General features: G+C 48.3%; 1 protein-coding gene across 6 annotated transcripts in view; it reads left to right on the top strand.

Moving 5' to 3' along the window:
• MORN1 (MORN repeat containing 1) overlaps positions 1–19,988 on the top strand; it is a 1,300,694-nt gene that overhangs the window by 129,571 nt on the left and 1,151,135 nt on the right. For all 6 annotated transcript variants that reach the window (XM_063943076.1, XM_063943075.1, XM_063943078.1 and 3 more), the window contains exons 2-3: positions 12,373–12,444; positions 18,092–18,190. In XM_063943076.1, the coding sequence (XP_063799146.1) occupies positions 12,373–12,444; positions 18,092–18,190 (171 nt within the window). The remainder of the gene's footprint in view (positions 1–12,372; positions 12,445–18,091; positions 18,191–19,988) is intronic.

Genomic DNA, 19,988 nt, shown 5'->3' with positions numbered 1-19,988 from the left:
AATCTGCAAAGCAAGGACTTCTCACCCACCACCACGTCCCCGACCAGCATGCGCAAATCCGCTCGCTTAGAAGGCGCTACCAGTTCTGAAACCCTAAAAGCCCCGTGGTAAGCCATTGAGCACGCCAAAATGAAGAACAACCGCAATTCGAAACATGGACGACGCGACACCTGTAACCGCCCTGATGACATCCAGCAACAAAGCCGCCTCAATGGGCATCCTCCTGTCAGCCGGCGTCTGCGCGACTCGCGCCCATCCTTTCATCGCCTTCAACAGAATCCCGCTCTTAGCCACGTCGGGGACGCCCTTTATTCTGCTGAAAACGAAATCCTGGCTAAGTACCGGGATACCACCGCTCTGGACCTAACCGAAGCATACAGCTGCCAAATAAAAGAAAACATCCTCCGATGCCCGCTCTTACCTTGCTGAATTCGTCCTTAAACAAACTCCTCCTACTCGCTCCAAGCTTGCGGCTTAAGCGTGGCTGGCGCGACTGACCGCAACGCAAGACCCTACAATCCGTCCCGATACCCTCCCAACATAACCGGGAAACTGAACACCATGTTCGTCGGCCTCCGGTGCCAACAAACAAATACTTTCCCACTGCCCTCGTGACAGAGCGTTGGAAATTCCATTATCCAGCCCAGGCACATGCTGCGCGCGGAACCACACGTTCCGATGTAGGCCTGCAAACGGCAAATGCCCCAGCACCCACAGAAACTACCAGCGACTTCGCCTCTGATTATTTATCGCATGCGCCACTGCCGGATTGTCACATCTAACCAAGATGCTGTGATGAGCCAGCCAATCGCCCCATACCTCCAGCGCCACCATAATGGGGAAAAGCTCCAGAAGCAAAAGGCCCTTCGTTAAACCTTCTCGATGCCATTCCGCCGGCCACGGAGGCCGCGCGCCAAGATCCCTCGAGATAGCAAGCGAATCCAGAGGCACCGGCTTCATTGGTGAACAGCTGCAACCTAGCGCTGCCTACTATAGTGGCCTGCCATATACACGCCCCGTTGAAGTCCTCCAGGAACGAGGCCCATACGGCCAAATCCCTCTTAATCTCTGAGGACAATTGCACGAAACGGTGTGGTCTGGCACACCCCGCAGTAGCCTTTTCTAGCTTCCGGCAGAAAACCCTCGCACATCGGGATTACGCGACAAGCAAAGTTCACCATGCCCAGCAGGGCTGCGCCTGCCGCAGTGTGACCTTACGCGACCCCTCAAACCGGCAACTAGCGTCGCGGAGCTTCGCCCCTTGTTCCGAGGCCGCCGACACAATCCTGCCACTGTGTCATCTCCATCAATGAAATACTCCGCCCCAATCCGGCAACCCATAAAACGGAGGTTCCACTGGGCCCGCACCGCACCTCGCTCGCACCAGACAAGCGAAACCAAAACGAACACCGGAAATAAAAATCTTGCATCCGCCCTATTTGGATAACAATCCAACCACCGGCCCATCGTCTCCAAATTAACTTGCGTTGGAGCTCTGCGGAGCGCTCCCGCCCTAGGCCTGTCTCGGGTAAGTTTGCTTACCCCGGGCCCCCTGACGACTGCCCTTGAAACAAGAGGAGGCTGGGTGGGATCCGCCACATTGCAAGCACGAGTGGCGAAAACGACTCTGCTTGCTGAAGGAATAGGCCGCGTTGTTAAACGCGAAACATTTCCCTGATGCGGCGGCTTGCCCCCCTGCACGGCGGCCGACCTACCTGGCTTGGCCGATCCGCCGTCTGCGCCGGACCCCGGGGCAGGCGACCCTGCGCGGTGCCCGTCCGCCTACGCGTTCCGTGGCTCCTTAGCCTGTTGCGAAGCCCGAGTGACCTTGAGCCAGACTTCCACGTCCTTACACCCAAAGTCCATGACTTGCAACCCGTCCTGCTTCTCCCTGAATTCCTGGACATATCGACGCCACTCGGAGCCCGAAGATGTGCGCTGTATGCCGTGTATGAGAGGCAGGTACCGAACTATGTTCATGCACTCGTCCGTTCTATCCTCCAGGTAACAAACCGCGAAGACCCAAAAAAAACAAACAAAAAACAGGCGAGCCAGTTATTGAAAGGTACGGAAGGCCTCGGCCCCGCTGCCCTTCTTTGCTGCCGCCGCCCTATACTCCCTCTTCGCATTCTTTGCCAAAAACAAACACAACAACAAAATCCCCCTTGGAAATCGTCCTACGGCAGCTATCCCTCAGCCCACGCATAACTGCCGTGTAGTCGCAGCGAACAACCCCGGGGAAATCACGGCGTTTCTTAGCCCTGCGAGCTTCCTTGCTCAGCCGCCTGCGCATACTCCGCCTCTTCTGCCATCCCGCCACCCTCTTGGCGAATTTCGTCGCCCGCTTCTTCGCCCCAGTCGTACTACTAACGTCAGCCGCCGGCGACGACAGAGAAGCCGAAAAGGAGGAAGAGGCAGAACTACGAGGACTAGAGCTCATGGAGGAGTCCGATACCGACCGTACCACCTCACCTGAAATCGCCGACTGCCCCGACACGGTATCCTTCGGCGTGGCAAAACCGACGTCGTCTTCTTCGGACTCCGCCATCTCCGCTTCACCGCGATCCCCTGCAGCAGAGAAAGGAGCGAAGGACCCAGAAGGCACTCGCGGCGTATGCCGAGCAACTCGTGAGGAGGGCGTTTCTGCCGCGCATCCCTGCCCGACCTGTCCGGGACAATGATCCAGGTCCGCATCGCCCGCCCAGAGCTCCCTGCAGGCGCGGGCAACCCGCTGCGCCGCCCGCACACCGGACGCACCTGCCACTGCCGGCGTGCTAGAGCTTGCAGCTACCCCCGGGGAGGCAGCCGCGGCCAGCGGCCACAAGGCCGCCGCCACCGTGGCCAATGCCGACGCCAGCGTTCCGGAGGGACCTGACCGCCCCAAAAACCCGGCGCCGGACACCGAGGGAACCCCAGCCGGGGTCCGCGTGCGCCTACCCGCAGGACGCCCGACAAACGGAATCTGGGGCCCCGACGCCTGCCGTCCCGTCTGCCTTGGCGGGGAAAAAGGGTGCGCCCCTGACCGACGGCGAACCCATCCCCCCCCCCAAACTTTGCCTCTATCGGAGGGCTGGAAGTAGGTGCCCTAGCTTCCTGAAGCTACACTCGCCCCCTCCCCCCGCAAACCGGAGCCACTCCGCCCGCTGGGAGGGAGCTGCGGCGAGACCGGTTAGCGGTCGCAGCAGCCCTGCGGCCACTTACCCATTCCTTGTCCCCGCACCTCCCCCACAAGCCGCTGGATTCCTGCTCTAGGGGAGTGACCTGTGGAGACAGAGAGACATACGGCGCCGCTGCGCGCGCACGAGCGCGAACGGCGCCAACCGACGTGAGCACGGGCTCGCGCGCACATCATGCGCGCGCCCCGAGTCTTCACCCCGCTAAATGCACCTTGAAATACTCTGCCCCCCCACTTATATCTGCTGCCTTTAACTTATTCCACCAAACATGCGGGGCGCTGCCTCCCCACCCTCCCCCGCCCCCCGCCGGACTCCGGCTGCAGGGAAGCGAGTTGGGGAGACAGGGAGGCTGGCGGCGCCGCTGCGCGCACTCGTGCGCGAGCGGTGCCGCCGGAAGCGAGCGTGGGTGCGCGCGCCCCTCGTGCGCGCGCCCCACCGCTTCACCGCCCGCGAGCTCCCGGCTGCCTGCACTTGTTGAACCGCCGCGCGAGGCCCAGTGACAGACCTCGCGCGGCTCTCAGCCGTCTCCCGCCTGGCCCCTCCATACCTCGCGCCTGCGAAAAGGACATAAAGGGAGCCGAGAGCGGCTCCAACGACGGGCGACACCCACCTTCATATGCCGCGCTCGGAGGTGAGGGCTGTGCCCTCCCACCTCCGGGCGGCCTGCCCGAACCTACGGCCTACCACCCGAGCCTGTGGAGGCCCCGGAGGACGGGGCCCCGTCCCCCAGGCCATCCACCCCTTCCCCGGGCCCAGCCCCACCGCCAGGTGCGCGGTGCCGGGCTGGGATCCCGGCGGAACGACGAGGGCGGGCTGTCATGGTAAAGAGAAAGGCTGAGGTGATCTATAGGAGAATCACATAGACATGCAGGGGAGAGCTCGCAGTTTCAATTAAATGTAAAAACGCAATCACATGTGGGAAGCCTGCTATGCAGCACTCACCCACACCAATAAAGGCAATTTCACCAACAAGAGAGAGACAATATGTCTGTCCTTCCCTATATATACTAACCCTCCCCTTTTCCCAAAGGGCTGTACTTTCCTTCCAGCTAGGTCCACCCCTCACAAGATGTTTAACTCATTCCTTTCCTATGCTGTCAATTCTCTCTCCTTTTTAAAGTAAAGGGAAAACGGGTGATTTTCATTCCCCTTTTTTATATTACGTATATGCTCAGACCACCGTACTCCAAGCGTTCTGGTGGTCTTACCTACGTATATCTTATCGCATGTACACCTGATGGCATAAACACAATATTTAGAATTACAGGTCATGAATGGCTTGATCTGATATACTGCACCTTCGTGGCTGAAACTTAAAGTTTTCTTGCCATCGTTGGTGCAAGACTTACACATACTACAATCATGACATTTATGAAAACCCTTTTGGCGAGTGTGCATACCACCCTTATTGTTGGAAAAAGCACTTGCTACAACACGATCTTTAATATTATCTGCTTTCCTATAAATGAAATGGGGACGTTCCGGCAATAAAGTAGACAATGTGGGGTCTTTCAGTAGTATATGCCAATTTTTCTGGAAAATGGATTCTACCGATTTGTGCTGACTATTGTATTTTGCGTTAAAAGACAGTGCATAAGGATTTTTACTTATATCTTTTTCTTTAGTTTGTAAAAACTCACTCCTATCTATAGTGGTTAGTTCCTGAATGGACCCTTCGATTGTCTTCGAATCGTATCCCTTATTAACAAACCGATGTTTCAAACTGTGGGCTTCCTTCTCAAAATCATCTACTTCCTTCGAAGCCTTGTAAGTTGTCCTTTCGGAACATTTTCGAGCCACCTAGGTAGATGTTTAATCAGATATGTTAGTCATGCAGTCAGTGTTACCAGTGGTCTCTATACATCAGTTTCCAGCATGAAAGAATAACGTTTTAACCCAGTTTTATGCCGAACATCCGGTCTTGGTTGGCCGGATGGCGGAAGTGCAGAGAGACAGGAAGTAGATAGCCGCGTGTACACGGCGTCCGGAAATAGGACACCAGCAGGAATAGATAAAGGTAGCTTCATTCAGCAGCGCTCCACAACCTTGACAAAGACTTAATACTACAGTCGAAACATGTTGGTTCAGGAGCGCTACTGATTCTTCTTTTTATTTGTGGGACCAGACGTGATAGGCATTTCCTGCTAGGCATTCACGGCCGATTGTGCCTCTCAGGTATACCTTCATTCCATCCACTGTCTGGTATCCTTTGTTTTTATGTATTGCTTTTTGGAATAAATTTTAAGGATTTTTAAGAATTCCTTTTTGGTTTCTTTTTTGATGGTCACTCCTCCATCTGTGATATTGAGTGTCCACAATACCATTCTGGGTCAGCTACACATGAGAGCAGGAGGAAAAACAAAGAAACCATTATAGGAGCAGAACTGCTTTGTGCTATGTGAGTACGGTACGTCCTGGCATAGAGAGTGATATATGAAGGTGTGTTCACGGTCTACCTTTTCACTGGTGGCGAGCGGTGGTTAAAGATACCTTTATGGGAGTACATCTGCTTTATGTTATGTGAGTACGGTACGTCCGAGTTCAAGGCTCACTGTATAAAGGTGTGTCTACGGGTATCCCATCTACATTATTGGCTACTGGTTATTAAAGATACCTTTATGGGAGTCATTCACCTATACACTGTGTGAGTTCTGGTATGCAGATTTCTTTCACCGCATAATATACATCCACTTGGGTGTCATTAATTTCCTAGACATACTATACTATGTTTTTTCCATCTGGTCTACTTTTGAGGTATTTTCATTACTGAAGAATATTTGAACTGTTGGGACTGATGACCAGGATTTGATACATCATTCAGAAATTGTCCAGTGACCCCTATAGGACACGTCTTCTAAAGGTTCATTTGGACATTTATGTTGGAACAGGACTGAGCGCTGTGATATACCCCATTTTCTGTATTTTAAAGGGGAGAAGGCGCTTGACCTGTAGCCCCTCCCCCAACTCCAGGCGCCATCTACTGCTGGTGTTCCCGCTCTGGAGCTGCCTCACACTCTCCCTCACTCCCTGACTGAGACGCTGGACACCATCTTCTATGATTAGCTGCGACTGGTCTCCGGGACTGCAGGGCAAGGTCTCCTCTGTAAATCCGCCTGTACATCAGCACCGTGATTTTACAGACACTTAAGTATTCTAATATTAAGACAGCGCTAGTTAAGAACAAGTGTACCTGGCCAGAATATATTGTACGAGTATTCTGATATATACATCCGGTCTCGGACCGCGCATTGTTTTATATATATATATATATATATATATATATATATACACATCTACTAGTCCAGGTCGGTTTTATTGTCTAACTAAAATAATTATCTGCATTGTCACTGTGACTGTGTGTGCCTGTATCTGCTGTGTGGATTTCACTTTCAGTGTATCCCAGCTATATCTATCACTGTACCCTAAGGATTAGGTGCGTCAGGGACTCATATATAGTGCACAATATTTACAGTCAAGTGTATTCTATTGTGTACTCAATCACATACTGCCGGATTTATTCGCTAGTGTTGGTGTACTGTGTACGCAGTCACATAGTACCGGATTAAGATGATGGTGTTGTGTACTGTGTACGCTGTCACATACTAGGGGTTTATTCGCAGGTAGTGTACTCTGTCTGGCTATATCGTACTCATATGCTCTGCAGTTACATTCATGAAAATGTCTAACACAAAGGGCGGGAAATCCACGGACGCTCCTGTATCATGCAGCGCATGCGCCAGGGATTTGCCTGAGGGGGAAGCTTTTTATGATGGTCTATGTAATATGTGCCATATATCTCCCAGTCAGTCCGCAGCTCCTGTAACCAATCAGGAGTCACCTTGGGCAGCGTTCTCATCTATGCTTAATATGCTTGTGATACGCCTTAAGCCCCCTATGGGACCTCCTGTGCCATTGCAGCCACATATTGTCCCTATGGTAAATCCGCCTTGGGCGGATAATTTGTCTACCCAGTTGCAGAAATTGAATCAATCTTTGGTTAGACATAAACCTACCCCACGTCACTCTGGTGTTAAGAGGTCATGTAAGCGGGCCACTTCCTCCTCACAAACCACTAATCTCTGAAGATTCTTCTGATGAGGATGGGGAGTATACTGACCCATCAGACATTGATACAGCTGCTTCTCATGAGGAATCTACAATTCAGGTTGATGTCCCTGACCTAGTGGTTGCTATTAAACAAATTCTACAAATAGATGATGATGTGGATCCCACTACTGTGTCTAGGAAACTTGATAAGTTTAAACGTCAGAAGGCAACTGAAACATTATTACCGCATTCTGACCATTTAGTAGAAATACATCAAGAACCCTGGTCTTCGCCAGGAAAGAAATTCTCCCTATCTGAAAGGATGGAAGCTCATTATCCTCTCCCTTCTGAGTTGTGTAACAAGTGGTAAAATTCACCACCGGTGGATTCCCATGTCACCTGTCTCGTGGTGTCATCTACTCTGCCTGTCACTACTGTCACCTCACTGAAGGAACCGACGGATAAGCGTGTGTAGGGTTTCCTGAAGTCTATTTACTCCTTTACAGGTGCTGTACATAGACCCACTATAGCAGCCTCCTGGGCTGCAAAAGGAATTGGAGCATTGGTTCAGGCTATAGAGGAGGAGCTGCCTCAGGATATATCTGACATTGCCAGACAGTACCTGTCTCACATTACCACCGCCGCCTATTACATTCAGGAGGCGTCCTCTGAGGCAGGTGGGCTAGCGGCCAAGGCATCGACTACGTCCATCCTGGCTCGCCGTATTCTGTGGTTGAGGTCATGGAAGGTGGGCCTAGACTCCAAAAAGACTTTGGAGATACTCCCTTTTAAGGGAGACATCCTATTTGGGGAAGATCTTAATAAGATTGTGACTGACTTAGCGGCTGCTAAGACTGCATTTCTCCTGAATACTAACCCTTCTGCACAGAAGGCAAAAGGTACCACTTTTCGCTCTTTTCGGCCTTAAGGGAAAGCAAAAGGTCAGGCATTCCTGAGACAATCTCGTGCTCCCAAAACCATCAAGCCCAAGGCAAAACAATACTGGGCCTTCCGTCAGTCTGCTTCTAAACAAGACAAGCCTGCTGCATGACGGGACGGGCTTCCCCCTGGGGGCCCCAGGGTGGGAGGCCGACTACTGCGATTCACCCAGGTCTGGGTAAAGTCTACTTCAGACGCATGGGTACGAGAAGTTGTCTCTCACGGGTACGCAGTCTCATTCAAGAGACGTCCCCCTCACCAGTTCTGCACAATGGTTATCCCTTCGGATCCGTTGAAGGTGCATGCTCTACATCTGGTTGTGCGTTCCCTCCTGGATACAGGAGTGGTAGTGCCGGTACCTCTGACCCAGAGGGGCACAGGATACTACTCATCCCTGTTTCTAGTCCCGAAACCCAATGGGTTTTTCCAACCTATACTTGACGTCAAATCATAAGTTTGTGAGAGTGTCCAAGTTCCGTATGGAAACACTGCACTCAATTGTACTGGCCATGGAACCCGGAGATTACATGGTATCCCTGGACAAAGGGGATGTATTTTAAAGGGGAGAAGGCGCTTGACCTGTAGCCCCTCCCCCAACTCCAGGCGCCATCTACTGCTGGTGTTCCCGCTCTGGAGCTGCCTCACACTCTCCCTCACTCCCTGACTGAGACGCTGGACACCATCTTCTATGATTAGCTGCGACTGGTCTCCGGGACTGCAGGGCAAGGTCTCCTCTGTAAATCCGCCTGTACATCAGCACCGTGATTTTACAGACACTTAAGTATTCTAATATTAAGACAGCGCTAGTTAAGAACAAGTGTACCTGGCCAGAATATATTGTACGAGTATTCTGATATATACATCCGGTCTCGGACCGCGCATTGTTTTATATATATATATATATATATATATATATATACACACATCTACTAGTCCAGGTCGGTTTTATTGTCAATGAAGTCCTCATTGGTCCCTGCTCGGAGCATGGTGCACCTGGGGGCACCGCTGGACACACACAGTCAATGGCTGTTTCTGTCTCCAGAGAAGGTCCTGAAACTTCAGGACAGGATCAGATACTTCCTCTCTCGCCCAAGAGTGTCGATACACTCGGCGATGCAAGTACTAGGCCTCACAGTGTCGTCGTTCGACATTGTAGAGTAGGCTCAATTTAATTCCCGCCCTCTGCAGAGGTTAATCCTTTCCAAGTGGGATGGCCTGCCTCATCGGATCAGGTCTCACATGATCTCCTTGACTCCAGAAGTTCGTCTGTCGCTGACCTGGTGGCGTCAGGATCAGCAGTTGAGCAGGGGCCGTCCCTTCTGGATCCCCAACTGGGTCCTACTGACTATGGACGCCAGTCTGAGGGGATGGGGTGCGGTGTTGGAGCAACACTCTTTTCAGGGTTGGTGGACCATGGAGGAATCACTCCTCCTGATAAACATTCTGGAATTACACGCCGGAGAGTGGAGTCTTCATCAGGAAGTCTTTCAACTCCTAGTGGACAAGTGGGGCCTACCAGATGTGGACCTGATGTCGTCTCGACACAATCACAAAGTTCCGGTTCAGATCAAGAACCAAGGATCCTCAAGCAGCATTCGTGGATGCACTGGCAATTCCATGGAACTTTCGGCTGCCATACGTGTTCCCTCCAGTGTCACTTCTGCCCAGGGTACTGCGGAAGTTCAAACAAGAAGGAGGAATACTACTTCTAGTTGCTCCAGCATGGCCAAGACGGCATTGGACCTGCAGGGTCTCTCGATAGAGCGTCCTCTTCTACTTCCGCAACGCACAGACCTCCTCGTTCAGGGCCCTTGTGTCTACCAGGACCTGGCCGGACTGGCTTTGACGGCTCTTGAAGCTTCACTTCTAAGGGCCAAAGGTTTCTCCGAGGCGTTTATCCAAATTATGCTGAAGGCCCGCAAAACGCCATCTGCACGGATTTATTATAGGGTCTGGAATTCTTACTTCACCTGGTGTGCTGCTAAGAATTACGATGCATACAAATTCAGTACTGCCAGACTTCTGGCTTTTCTGCAACAAGGCCTGGATTCAGGCTTTCGTCTGGTCTCCCTCAAGGTTCATATCTCTGCCTTGTCGGTGTGGTTTCAGAGAATTTTTTTTATCTGTTCCTGACATTCATACTTTCATTCAGGGTGTTTTACGGATTCAGCCTCCCTATGTCCCTCCTGTGGCTCCTTGGGATCTGTCTGTTGTCCTAAATGCCTTGCAAGAGTCTCCATTTGAACCTCTTGAGTCAGTGGACTTTAAATGGCTCACGGTCAAGGTTCTGTTCCTACTGACTATTGCCTCTGTCAGGAGGGTGTCTCACTTAGACACTTTGTACTGTCGTCCATCCTTTCTAATTTTTTACCGTGACCGGGCAGTTCTGAGATCTCGCCCTGTTATCTACCTAAGGTGATGTCATCTTTCCATCTTAACCAAGAGATTGTGGTTCCGGCTTTTATCTCTTCTGGTTTGTCCTCCAAAGAGCGGTCTTTGGATGTGGTACGGGCTCTCCGTATTTACGTGGAGAGGACTGCCTCTATTAGGCGGTAAGATTCTCTTTTTGTACTTTTTGGTTTTCACAAACGTGGCTGACCTGCGAACAAGCAAACATTGGCCAGATGGATTAGAATGGTGATTGAACAAACATCTTCCAGCTCCTGCTGCTGTTAAAGCCCATTCTACTCGGTCTATTGGACCTTCTTGGGCGGCCCGCCGTGGCGCGTCTGCTGAACAATTGTGCAAGGCGGCTACGTGGTCCTCAGTGGACACGTTCATTCGGTTCTATGCCTTTGATACTTCCACCTCCCAGGATGCTTCCTTTGGATGCCGGGTTCTCGTACCCACTACGGTGCGTCCCCTCCCATGAGGAACTGCTTTAGGACATCCCTGACGTTTTCCTCGTGGAAACCAATGTACCCTGCTGCAGAAAAGGAGATTTATGGTAGACTTACCATTGTTAAATCTCTTTCTGCAAGTTACATTGGTTCCACAGGGCGCCCACCCTGATGCACCTAGCTTCTATGGGTTTGTATGGCATTAGCTGCTAGTCCCTTCTCCTATCATGAGAACGTGGTTCTATGTCACTAACATCTGCCCTCTCTTTTACCTGCTCCTGCATTGGACTAGTTAACGAAACTGAGCTCACAGTGCCTGGAGGCGGGGTTATAGAGGAGGCCCCAATGCATCCTGGGACAGTCAAAGCTTTAGCCTGTTGGTGCCTGGATCAAGATCCATCTTTACACCCTGATGTTTTACCTGTGGAACCAATGTACCTCGCAGAAAGAGATTTAACAATGGTAAGTCTACCATAAATCTCCTTTTTTTGGGTGTATGTGACAAATAACCGTGGTTGCTGTTGGGAGGAAAAGACCGGCACATGTGCTTTATGCCTCAGTCACAGATAACCAAAAGAGGGTTAACTTCCTCCCTGTTCGGAAAATAATTTGTTAATATATCTGGGGGGGCTAATTGGTCCCGCTGCACCACGATAATGGGTGAAGCAGGGACATACATTAAAGATCTTTAGGCAAATGTTAATAGATACTCCCCCAAGTGCTTATGCAGAAGGCCTTACATTAAATCAAGAATTATATCTGCAATTGCTCTCTAATAGGCAGTACACACAATATTCCTTCATGGGAGGCATTCAGTTTGCCGAGGCATTTTCATGTGTAATAGATGGTCCTTGCATTTTCTCTGTATGAATCTGGTGGAATGTGTTTTACAGGAGAAACCATTCCCTGACTAGAACAGAGGAAGATGTTCTTAACCACAGAACCCCAAAACTCCTCACACAGCGGAACAGCCTAATGAACTTAGACCTAGCTGTAATTACTCAGATCTTCGTTATTCGGTTACTCTAATGCCGTAAGAAGCTTGAATACTGGGAAGATCAGAAAATAATTAAATGACTCCAGTACTTTGAGTCATGTGAGAAGGTTATTGTACAGTGAGTGCATGGCCAACTCTACCACCTTTATCACTGGCTCACAGCCTTTAGAGATTGAATATGGATAATTTACTTTATTTTAAATGGAATGCAAATGTACAGTACACTGGCTTTTTACATGATGACGATAGCTCATTAACATCAACAAAACTAAATCTTTGTTGTCCATAGCATTAACAAAGATAAACAGTACAGTATTGCTCTGTTGCTCAGAATATTCTTATTGTGAATTAAATAATTGTTCTTTATGTCTAGGATATGGACTTTATGTTTACGCAAACCCATTTTTTCGATATGAGGGTGAATGGAAAGACGGTAAAAAACACGGTAAGACTTTTATTTTATACCTTTTTATATGTACACAGTGTTCCATTACATGTAAAAGAAAAATGTACCCATACTGACAATGTATGGGGCCAAATGTAATAGAGTGAGAGTTTCAGAAAGTGAGAGATTTGGTAAGGTTTTTCAGTTTTTTTTAAAGTGGCAATCATTTACACTGCAAAACCAGGTTGATCTTGCTGTGTAAATGGTTGCCACTTAAAAAAAAAACCTGCAAAACCTTACCAAATCTCTCAATTTCTGAAACACTCTCTATTACATTTGGCACCTGATCTTTAGTTCTATTAGTGTATTGCGCCATAGGTTTTAGCATTTTCTTTTACTAATGCTGTAAAGCAGCAAGAGATGAATGTACGTTATATTACTCATAGCAAGTTCTGCATGGCGAAGGTTCTTGGGTTATGGTTTAATGGTAATAATGTTACTATGCAGGGCCGTTTCTTGGGGCGGGCGAGGCGTGCAATCGCACAGGGTGCCCATGCAGCACTGACTGTGGCTCCCTGGCTTCCCCCTCCTCCCTCTCCCCGAGTACCCTGTTCGGGGGGCGGAATTTCGCGGAATGACGCGGTTGCGTCGTGACGTCACGACGTAGCCGCGTCATCCCGCAAAACTCCGCCCCCCGAGCGGAGTACAGAGGAGGAGGGGGAGCCAAGCTACGAAGGGGGAGAGGTGCCTGGCGCGAGGAGCGACTGGTGAGGAGGTCCGAAGAGCGGGAATCGCCTCTGTAAATATTCTCTTTCTTTCTTTCTTTCTTTCTTTCTTTCTTTCTTTCTTTCTTTCTCTCTCTCTCTGTAAAATGGGGACACCTGCCGTAATGTGTAAAAAGGGGACTCTTGCCTGCCGTAATATATAAAAAGGGGTAACTTGCCTGCTGTAATGTATAAAATGGGGATACTTGCCTGCCGTAATGTACATAGTATATAAAAGTAAATTTTTGAATGCTAACTGTCCACTGCACTGTGAAAAGCAGATTTGGACCCTTGCATGAATTTTAAGTGCGGCATTTGTGGAGGTGCAGAAGTCTCAACACACAGGGCCTGATTCTGAGTTAGATGCAATGCCGATGTTCATGTAAATTAGTATGCCGATGTTCAGGTAAATTAGTGATTATTTTTTTTGCTACTGCGCATGTATATAAATCTGTGTGTCTGCTCAGAGTCGCAAGACCGAATGAGAACACTGACTATGGAATATATTGGCATTTCTGGGCGGTGACTGGGAGCAGGGCCGGTTCAGGGGCTTTTTGCGCCCCGGGCGGCAATAGGGGCGTGGCTTCATACAGGGGGCGTGGTCAGTTACGCCCCCTGTACAGTAGTAGCGCCGCTGAAATGATGTGCGGTGCGTGATGACGTCATCGCGCACCGCACAGCAAAGGTCCTCTCCATGAAGTGCAGTGACCAAATATATGTGTGAGATTTAGGGCTCATGCATTTTCTTACTGACATCACTGAATACATGAGCTGTTTAAATGCTGCAACTAGCTGTAACAACCCTTTCCCTTTTTCTGTCCTTGCTGTTACCTGAATCTTGGAATCTGACCAGGTTGTTTAGTTAGACCCAGGCACTGTAACTTGCATCATAGGAAGGCGCTTCTCTTCTGGCCTTTCGATTCATACTTGACAAAGTCAGTCCAGTTATATCATAGGTTTTGGTGCACACCGATAAATCCGTGTCTCGGATTTTACAGGGGACACTGGAGACTGATTACACTGTTAAATCCGAGAAAATTATTTATCAGTGAGTACCAAAATCCTATTTTCTTTATCATCCACTAGGGGGCACTGGAGACTGATTACACTGGGGACGTCCCAAAGTTTCCCCCACGGATGGGAAAGCTCTGAGGAACCTGCAAAACAAGACAGCCAAAACTAGAAGCAAAAGCCACAAAAGTGTCAAACATGTAAAAACAGACAAAGTATGTACCATGTCCCAAGTGGCTGCACGGCAAAGCTGCATCGCGGAGGCACCTCGACGTGCTGCCCAGGAAGTACCCACCGAAAGGGTGGAGTGCGCCAAAATAGAAGCAGGAGGCTGCTGAGCATTGCTCAAGTAATCCTGATGAATGACCAGCTGAATCTGCAGAGCCAAAGTTTGCTTGGAAGCTGGCCAACTTCTCCAAACTGTATTGTACAGAACGACCAATGTGTCAGATTTATGCAACGACGCCTTCTAGGCCACGTTAATACGTAGGGTCTAAACAATATCCAAGAAAGAAGGCACTCCAAAATCCTATAGCAAAGCAAGACCCACAATAGGCTGGTTGATGTGGAACAAGGGCATAACCTTATGGCAAAAAATGCAGAATGAGTGCGGAGCTCCACATGATCCTCGTGAATAACTAGGGGGTAATTCAGACCTGATCGCTGCTGTGTGTTTTCGCACAGCGGGTGATCAGGTGTGCACTGCGCGTGTGTATGCATCGCAATGCACCAGCACGTCGGACGACTGCACCGGGCATCGGTGCATAGCGATGGGATGGTGCGAAAAAAATGATTGCACGGGCGATTGCAAGGTGACTAGCAGGAAGAGGCCGTTTGTGGGTGGCAACTGACCGTTTTGTAAGAGTGTCCGGGAAAACGCAGGAGGGACCAGGCGTTTGGAGGAAGGGTTTCTGACGTCGGCTCCGGCCCCGATCATCGCAGTGGCTGAGTAAGTCCTGGGCTGAGCAGAGACTGCACAAACTGATGTTTGTGCAGCTCTGCTACAAATGCAAATGCACACCTGCACACAAACTATACCCTCCCCCTGTAGGTAGTGACTACCTGATCGCAGGGCTGCAAAAAATGCACCCTAGCGATCAGGTCTGAATTACCCCCTAGATACGGAGACCGAAACGATAGAGCCTCAATTCCGAGACTTGCCGAAGCCAAAAGGAGGATTATTTTCCACAAGAGAATCTTTATGTCCAGCTACTCCAACTGTTCAAAGAAGGACGACTGCAGGAAGATGAGAACCAAGGTCAGGTCCTATGGAGCAGTGGGCGTAACAAAAGGTGGTTGGACAAGAAGCACCCCCTGTAGGAAGGTCTGAAGCGCTAACCTGCGCTGGAAGAAAATGGACAAGGCAGAAACCTGTACCTTAAGAAATACCAAGCGCAGTCTCACATCCAGCCCCGCCTGAAGAAAAAGCAACAGACGCGCCAGACTGCTGTGGGAAATCCCCGACCCTCACAACAGGATACATAGGACTGCCAAATGCTTCCAGGCCCGGTGCATGGTGGGAATAACCGACTCCGGAACACCCTTTCGTATGACGACGTTGGCCTCAACAACCACCCAATCAAATGTAGCCGCGCTAAGTTGGATTTAGATAATCTCTAAGGAGAATTTTAGTAAGCACCCTCGGTTTGTCAAGACTTTTATTATATTTTATCACCTGTAGCCAGTCTCTCTGTAGTAAATCGATTTTGTTTTACTTATACACAGGTTCCAAAAACTGTGCCCCATTTTCATATAATGTACTCTAACAAGTAATTTATACAATAGATGAATTCTATTTGCTTTTTGTGTATCTATGTTCCACTTTACACAACCTAGGAGTTTATTAGCTCTTTCAGCAGCAGCTGACTGACCCCAGCCTTTTGTCTACTCACATACCCATGTACTTATCTTACCAACTGTGTCCAATTAAATGTATAGGTAGTACAATTATTACCATGGTCTAACAGCATTTTATGTTATGTCCTGCTCATTATTAATAACCTTATAAAGTTCTTTGCCATATACACATTATGTCATTGACCTTCTACAATATCATTAATAAAAGCAATAAAAAGGACTGGGTTCTGTATTAATCCCTGATGCACTCCATCCATAAATAACTAAATGTAAAAGGTTATGCACAAAACTATCTCTTTCAGTCACTGGTCATGTCAGTCTTATCAAGATGGTAATGTTACCCATATTTTTGTATATTTTGCATTATTCTCCAGTTTACGTTCCTCTTTCCCAGTTTGCGGTTATTACTACGTATATTACCTCTTTTGTTTGGGGTGGGGGGCAGGAGAGCCCATATTACCCATAAGACTCTCTGTAGGTTCTTAGCTCTGCCTCATCTGCGCCTTTATTATATCACTGCCCAGCTGACCCACTTAAAAGAATGGGTCACCCCTGCAGATCAGGGAGATCTTGCCATATCTCTCCTTGAGAAAGCGGATCTGAATCTTACTCCCCTTCATATTGTACTGGCCTGCTCTTCGCTTATTCGGTGTCCTCCTTTACTACAACAGGCTCGGAGAGTTTGGATGGCCGTGGGTAAGATTTTGGATGATACCGTTTTAGATTCTTGCTCCACGCTCTAACATAATTTAACCTTTTTGGAGATCTGTGGGCTCGAGGGGAGTTCTGTATGGTTGTCCTTTGGTGTGACCTCTATCTTTCAGTTATATCAGGATGGCGTTCTTCATACATTTGCTTTTCTGTCCTCCACATATGGTCTTCCAGCACATTTGTTTTATAGATACCTACAGCTTAGACATGCTCCCTGTGTACAGTGGAAGGGGAGACCGTTTTTTTGTGCGTACATTGCCTGGGCGCCAGTCAGTGTTTCGTTGGCATACTCCTCTCTTCTGTCCTCTTATGGAGAGGGACATTTGTGCAACCTTAGGTCTCATTGGGTTGTAGATTTGGGTTCTCTCACTGATGAGGAGTGGGAATTTATACTGGGTTATCCTCTGTGTGCCGCGTCGTATGCCAGGTTTCAGCAGATACAGTTGTTTATTTTGCATAGGGTTTATTGGACCCCTTCTTGGCTTTGTGAGTTTGGTGGGGCCTCTTCGGACCTATATCCTAAATGCTCTGCTTCTTCTGCTGACTTCTGGCATCTTTTGTGGGCAGGTCCCGAAAGTGGCCTAGTTTTGGGCTAGAGTGGTTACTGTCATATGTATTACGGGTATACTAACCCCACATATCTGCATTTTTAATCTAGACTTGGAGGTATCACTTAATGCTCATCTACGTGTATATGTGAATAACCTTTTCATGCTGTCCAAGGTTTGTATTGCCCATGGATGGAAGGCCCATGATTCTCCCTCTCTCTATTCCTTGATTGGGTTAATATAACTATCTCTAATGAGCAGTTTGTGTATCTGAAGAGAAACTACCTCTTGAAATTTGATAAAGTTTGGTCGATGTGGCAAGATTCTCATTATGCTCTTGCAGATTCCTCCACTGACTGTCAGCCTGGGCCCTGGGTTCCTCGGTCCCTCTGTCAGCCCACATCCTATAATACTTATTATTAGTGATACTGCCTGATTTTAAACTTGTGATATTTATCTGGAACCGATTTTCACTGTACAGCTTCATATGTATTGTTTTACTACCACCTTATGTAGTGGGTACTTGTGTATGCTCTTATATTGGTTACACTGTCTCATTTCTTTTTTGTTAATTTACTTTGCTTGTATGTCTTAAAACCTTTGGAAATCAATAAAAATACTTAATTAAAAAAAGATAGTTATGCACCCCATACATAACTAGTTTCCTCTTTGTGAACAATTCTTGTTGACTAACACGATAGTAATGGACAAACATATGGTATATTATATAATCAATATATTTTAACATACTGTAGTAACAATACAGTGAAAGTCATTAAAGCCTGTAATGCCTACCACTTATCCTTTTTATTGCAGGTCATGGGAAGCTTTTATTTAGAGATGGAAGTTACTACGAAGGGGAGTTTATGCATGGAGAGATTACTGGCAATGGACTGCGTTACTGGGCAACATCAGGTTAGTTCCTTGTCTCATTAAATAGAAAACAAAAAATATCTGTCATCAGTTGCTCGTCACTCTTCTAAAATGTGAAGAATCTGTCAGGGTTTCCATTCCAAACATGAATTTTCATGGGTTTAATATTTGAACCACTTGAAACTGCCTTGCGTTAACGACTGTTATGAAAAATAATGTATGAAGTGCCATGAAAAAAACGCTTTAACAGATGCAAGAAGAGCAGACTTACAGGAACATATGGCTTAATTTAAAAAGAAAAACAGTTCATGGCACTTAATGCTTAATGCTGATCAAACAGTTTTGGTATTTAAAAAGTTTTCTATTGGTATATAGTTACAAATTACCAAATAAAGAGAACTAGTGATAGAGCATGTCCTCAGATCTGTGTGCACAACCTGTTTCTTATTACTGGTGTGTCCTTATTCTAATAGGAATTGCACATGGTTAGGAATAACTGTATAATGTGTGACAGCAGCATTGGTCATATAGACCAGACTGTATTTATCGTAATGGCCAATGGGGCAGATGTATTAACCTGGAGAAGGCATAAGGAAGTGATAAACCAGTGTTAAGTGCAAGGTGATAATGCACCAGCCAATCAGCTCCTAACTGTTAATTTACATATGGGAGCTGATTGGCTGGTGAGTTTATCACCTTGCACATATCACTGGTTTATCACTTCCTTATGCCTTCTCCAAGTTAATACATCTGCCCCAAAGTTTGATAAGCAAACAGTTTAAAGGGTGCAGATAAATAGTATAATATTTATTTGATTGGCTGTTAATAAATCATACACAGGCTATTTATGTGCTGTCTTGTACACTGTTATCTACCAGCAAACTGTTACCTGCTGAAGCTTAAACACTTGTGATGAACATTACTCACATTATATTGCAGCAGTGTTTAAATATAAAAAATACACTTACAGCTTTACATATAAAAATTTGGTTTGCATATGTACCGACTAGCCCACAGCTCCGTAACAGGACTTTGTGGCACCCTGTGCTGGCCACGCCCCCTACGCACATGACATCATGATGAAGGGGACAGGCCACCAGCCACCGAGCAGAACAACACTGCCCCAGATGTTAGGCGCCGGGGTCCGCTCGTCGGTGCGGCCCGGCGCCTAGCAACCAGGGACGCCGTGCGCGTACAGCCGCCGGCTCCCTGGCAACGCTAGACGCCGGGCGCACGGAGCCGCACGGACCCTAGCAACGGGGACGCCACTGGCGGACCGCGTTCCCCGTTGCTGGGTCCATTTAAATTAATAGGGCACCTGTTTCCTGGCCGTGCAGCAAGGCAGCTGCACGGCATTTAATCCAATCAGCCTCTGAACAGCTGATTGGAGGACTCCCTGTTAAGTACACTTCCAGGGCTTCTCACAGACGCCGGTAATAGCTTCCTGCATGCTGTATCTGTTTGCTGAGAGTGTTTCCAGTCCTGCTGTACCCGGTCGTTCCTGTCCTCAGTTGTCCTGTACTCGGAAGTCGTCATCTGTTCCTGGAGTCCTGACTGAGCACCTTTAAACATCCAGTGGTGTTCGTGAGTCACGGCGTAGCCGTGTGTTGCGGCTTGGCCGCTTTATTACTTATTATTTATTATTTGTGTTTCGGAGCTTTTGCGGAGGATTCCGCTCCCACAGATCCACTCTGGTATCCAGCGGTGCTGGGTAGGAGTAACGGACTAGTGGATTTTGGTTGTCCTTTTATCTGGCGGTTTTTCCGCGCATACTTCTGGTTTGGTTAGTTAGCTTGTTGCCCCTGGCCTGTTGTCAGTCAGAGGTCCTCTTGTCATCATC

This window comes from Pseudophryne corroboree, chromosome 10 (assembly GCF_028390025.1).
Source record: "Pseudophryne corroboree isolate aPseCor3 chromosome 10, aPseCor3.hap2, whole genome shotgun sequence".
In the NCBI taxonomy this organism is placed as follows: domain Eukaryota; kingdom Metazoa; phylum Chordata; class Amphibia; order Anura; family Myobatrachidae; genus Pseudophryne; species Pseudophryne corroboree.
This window is presented reverse-complemented; position numbering and strand designations above follow the sequence as displayed.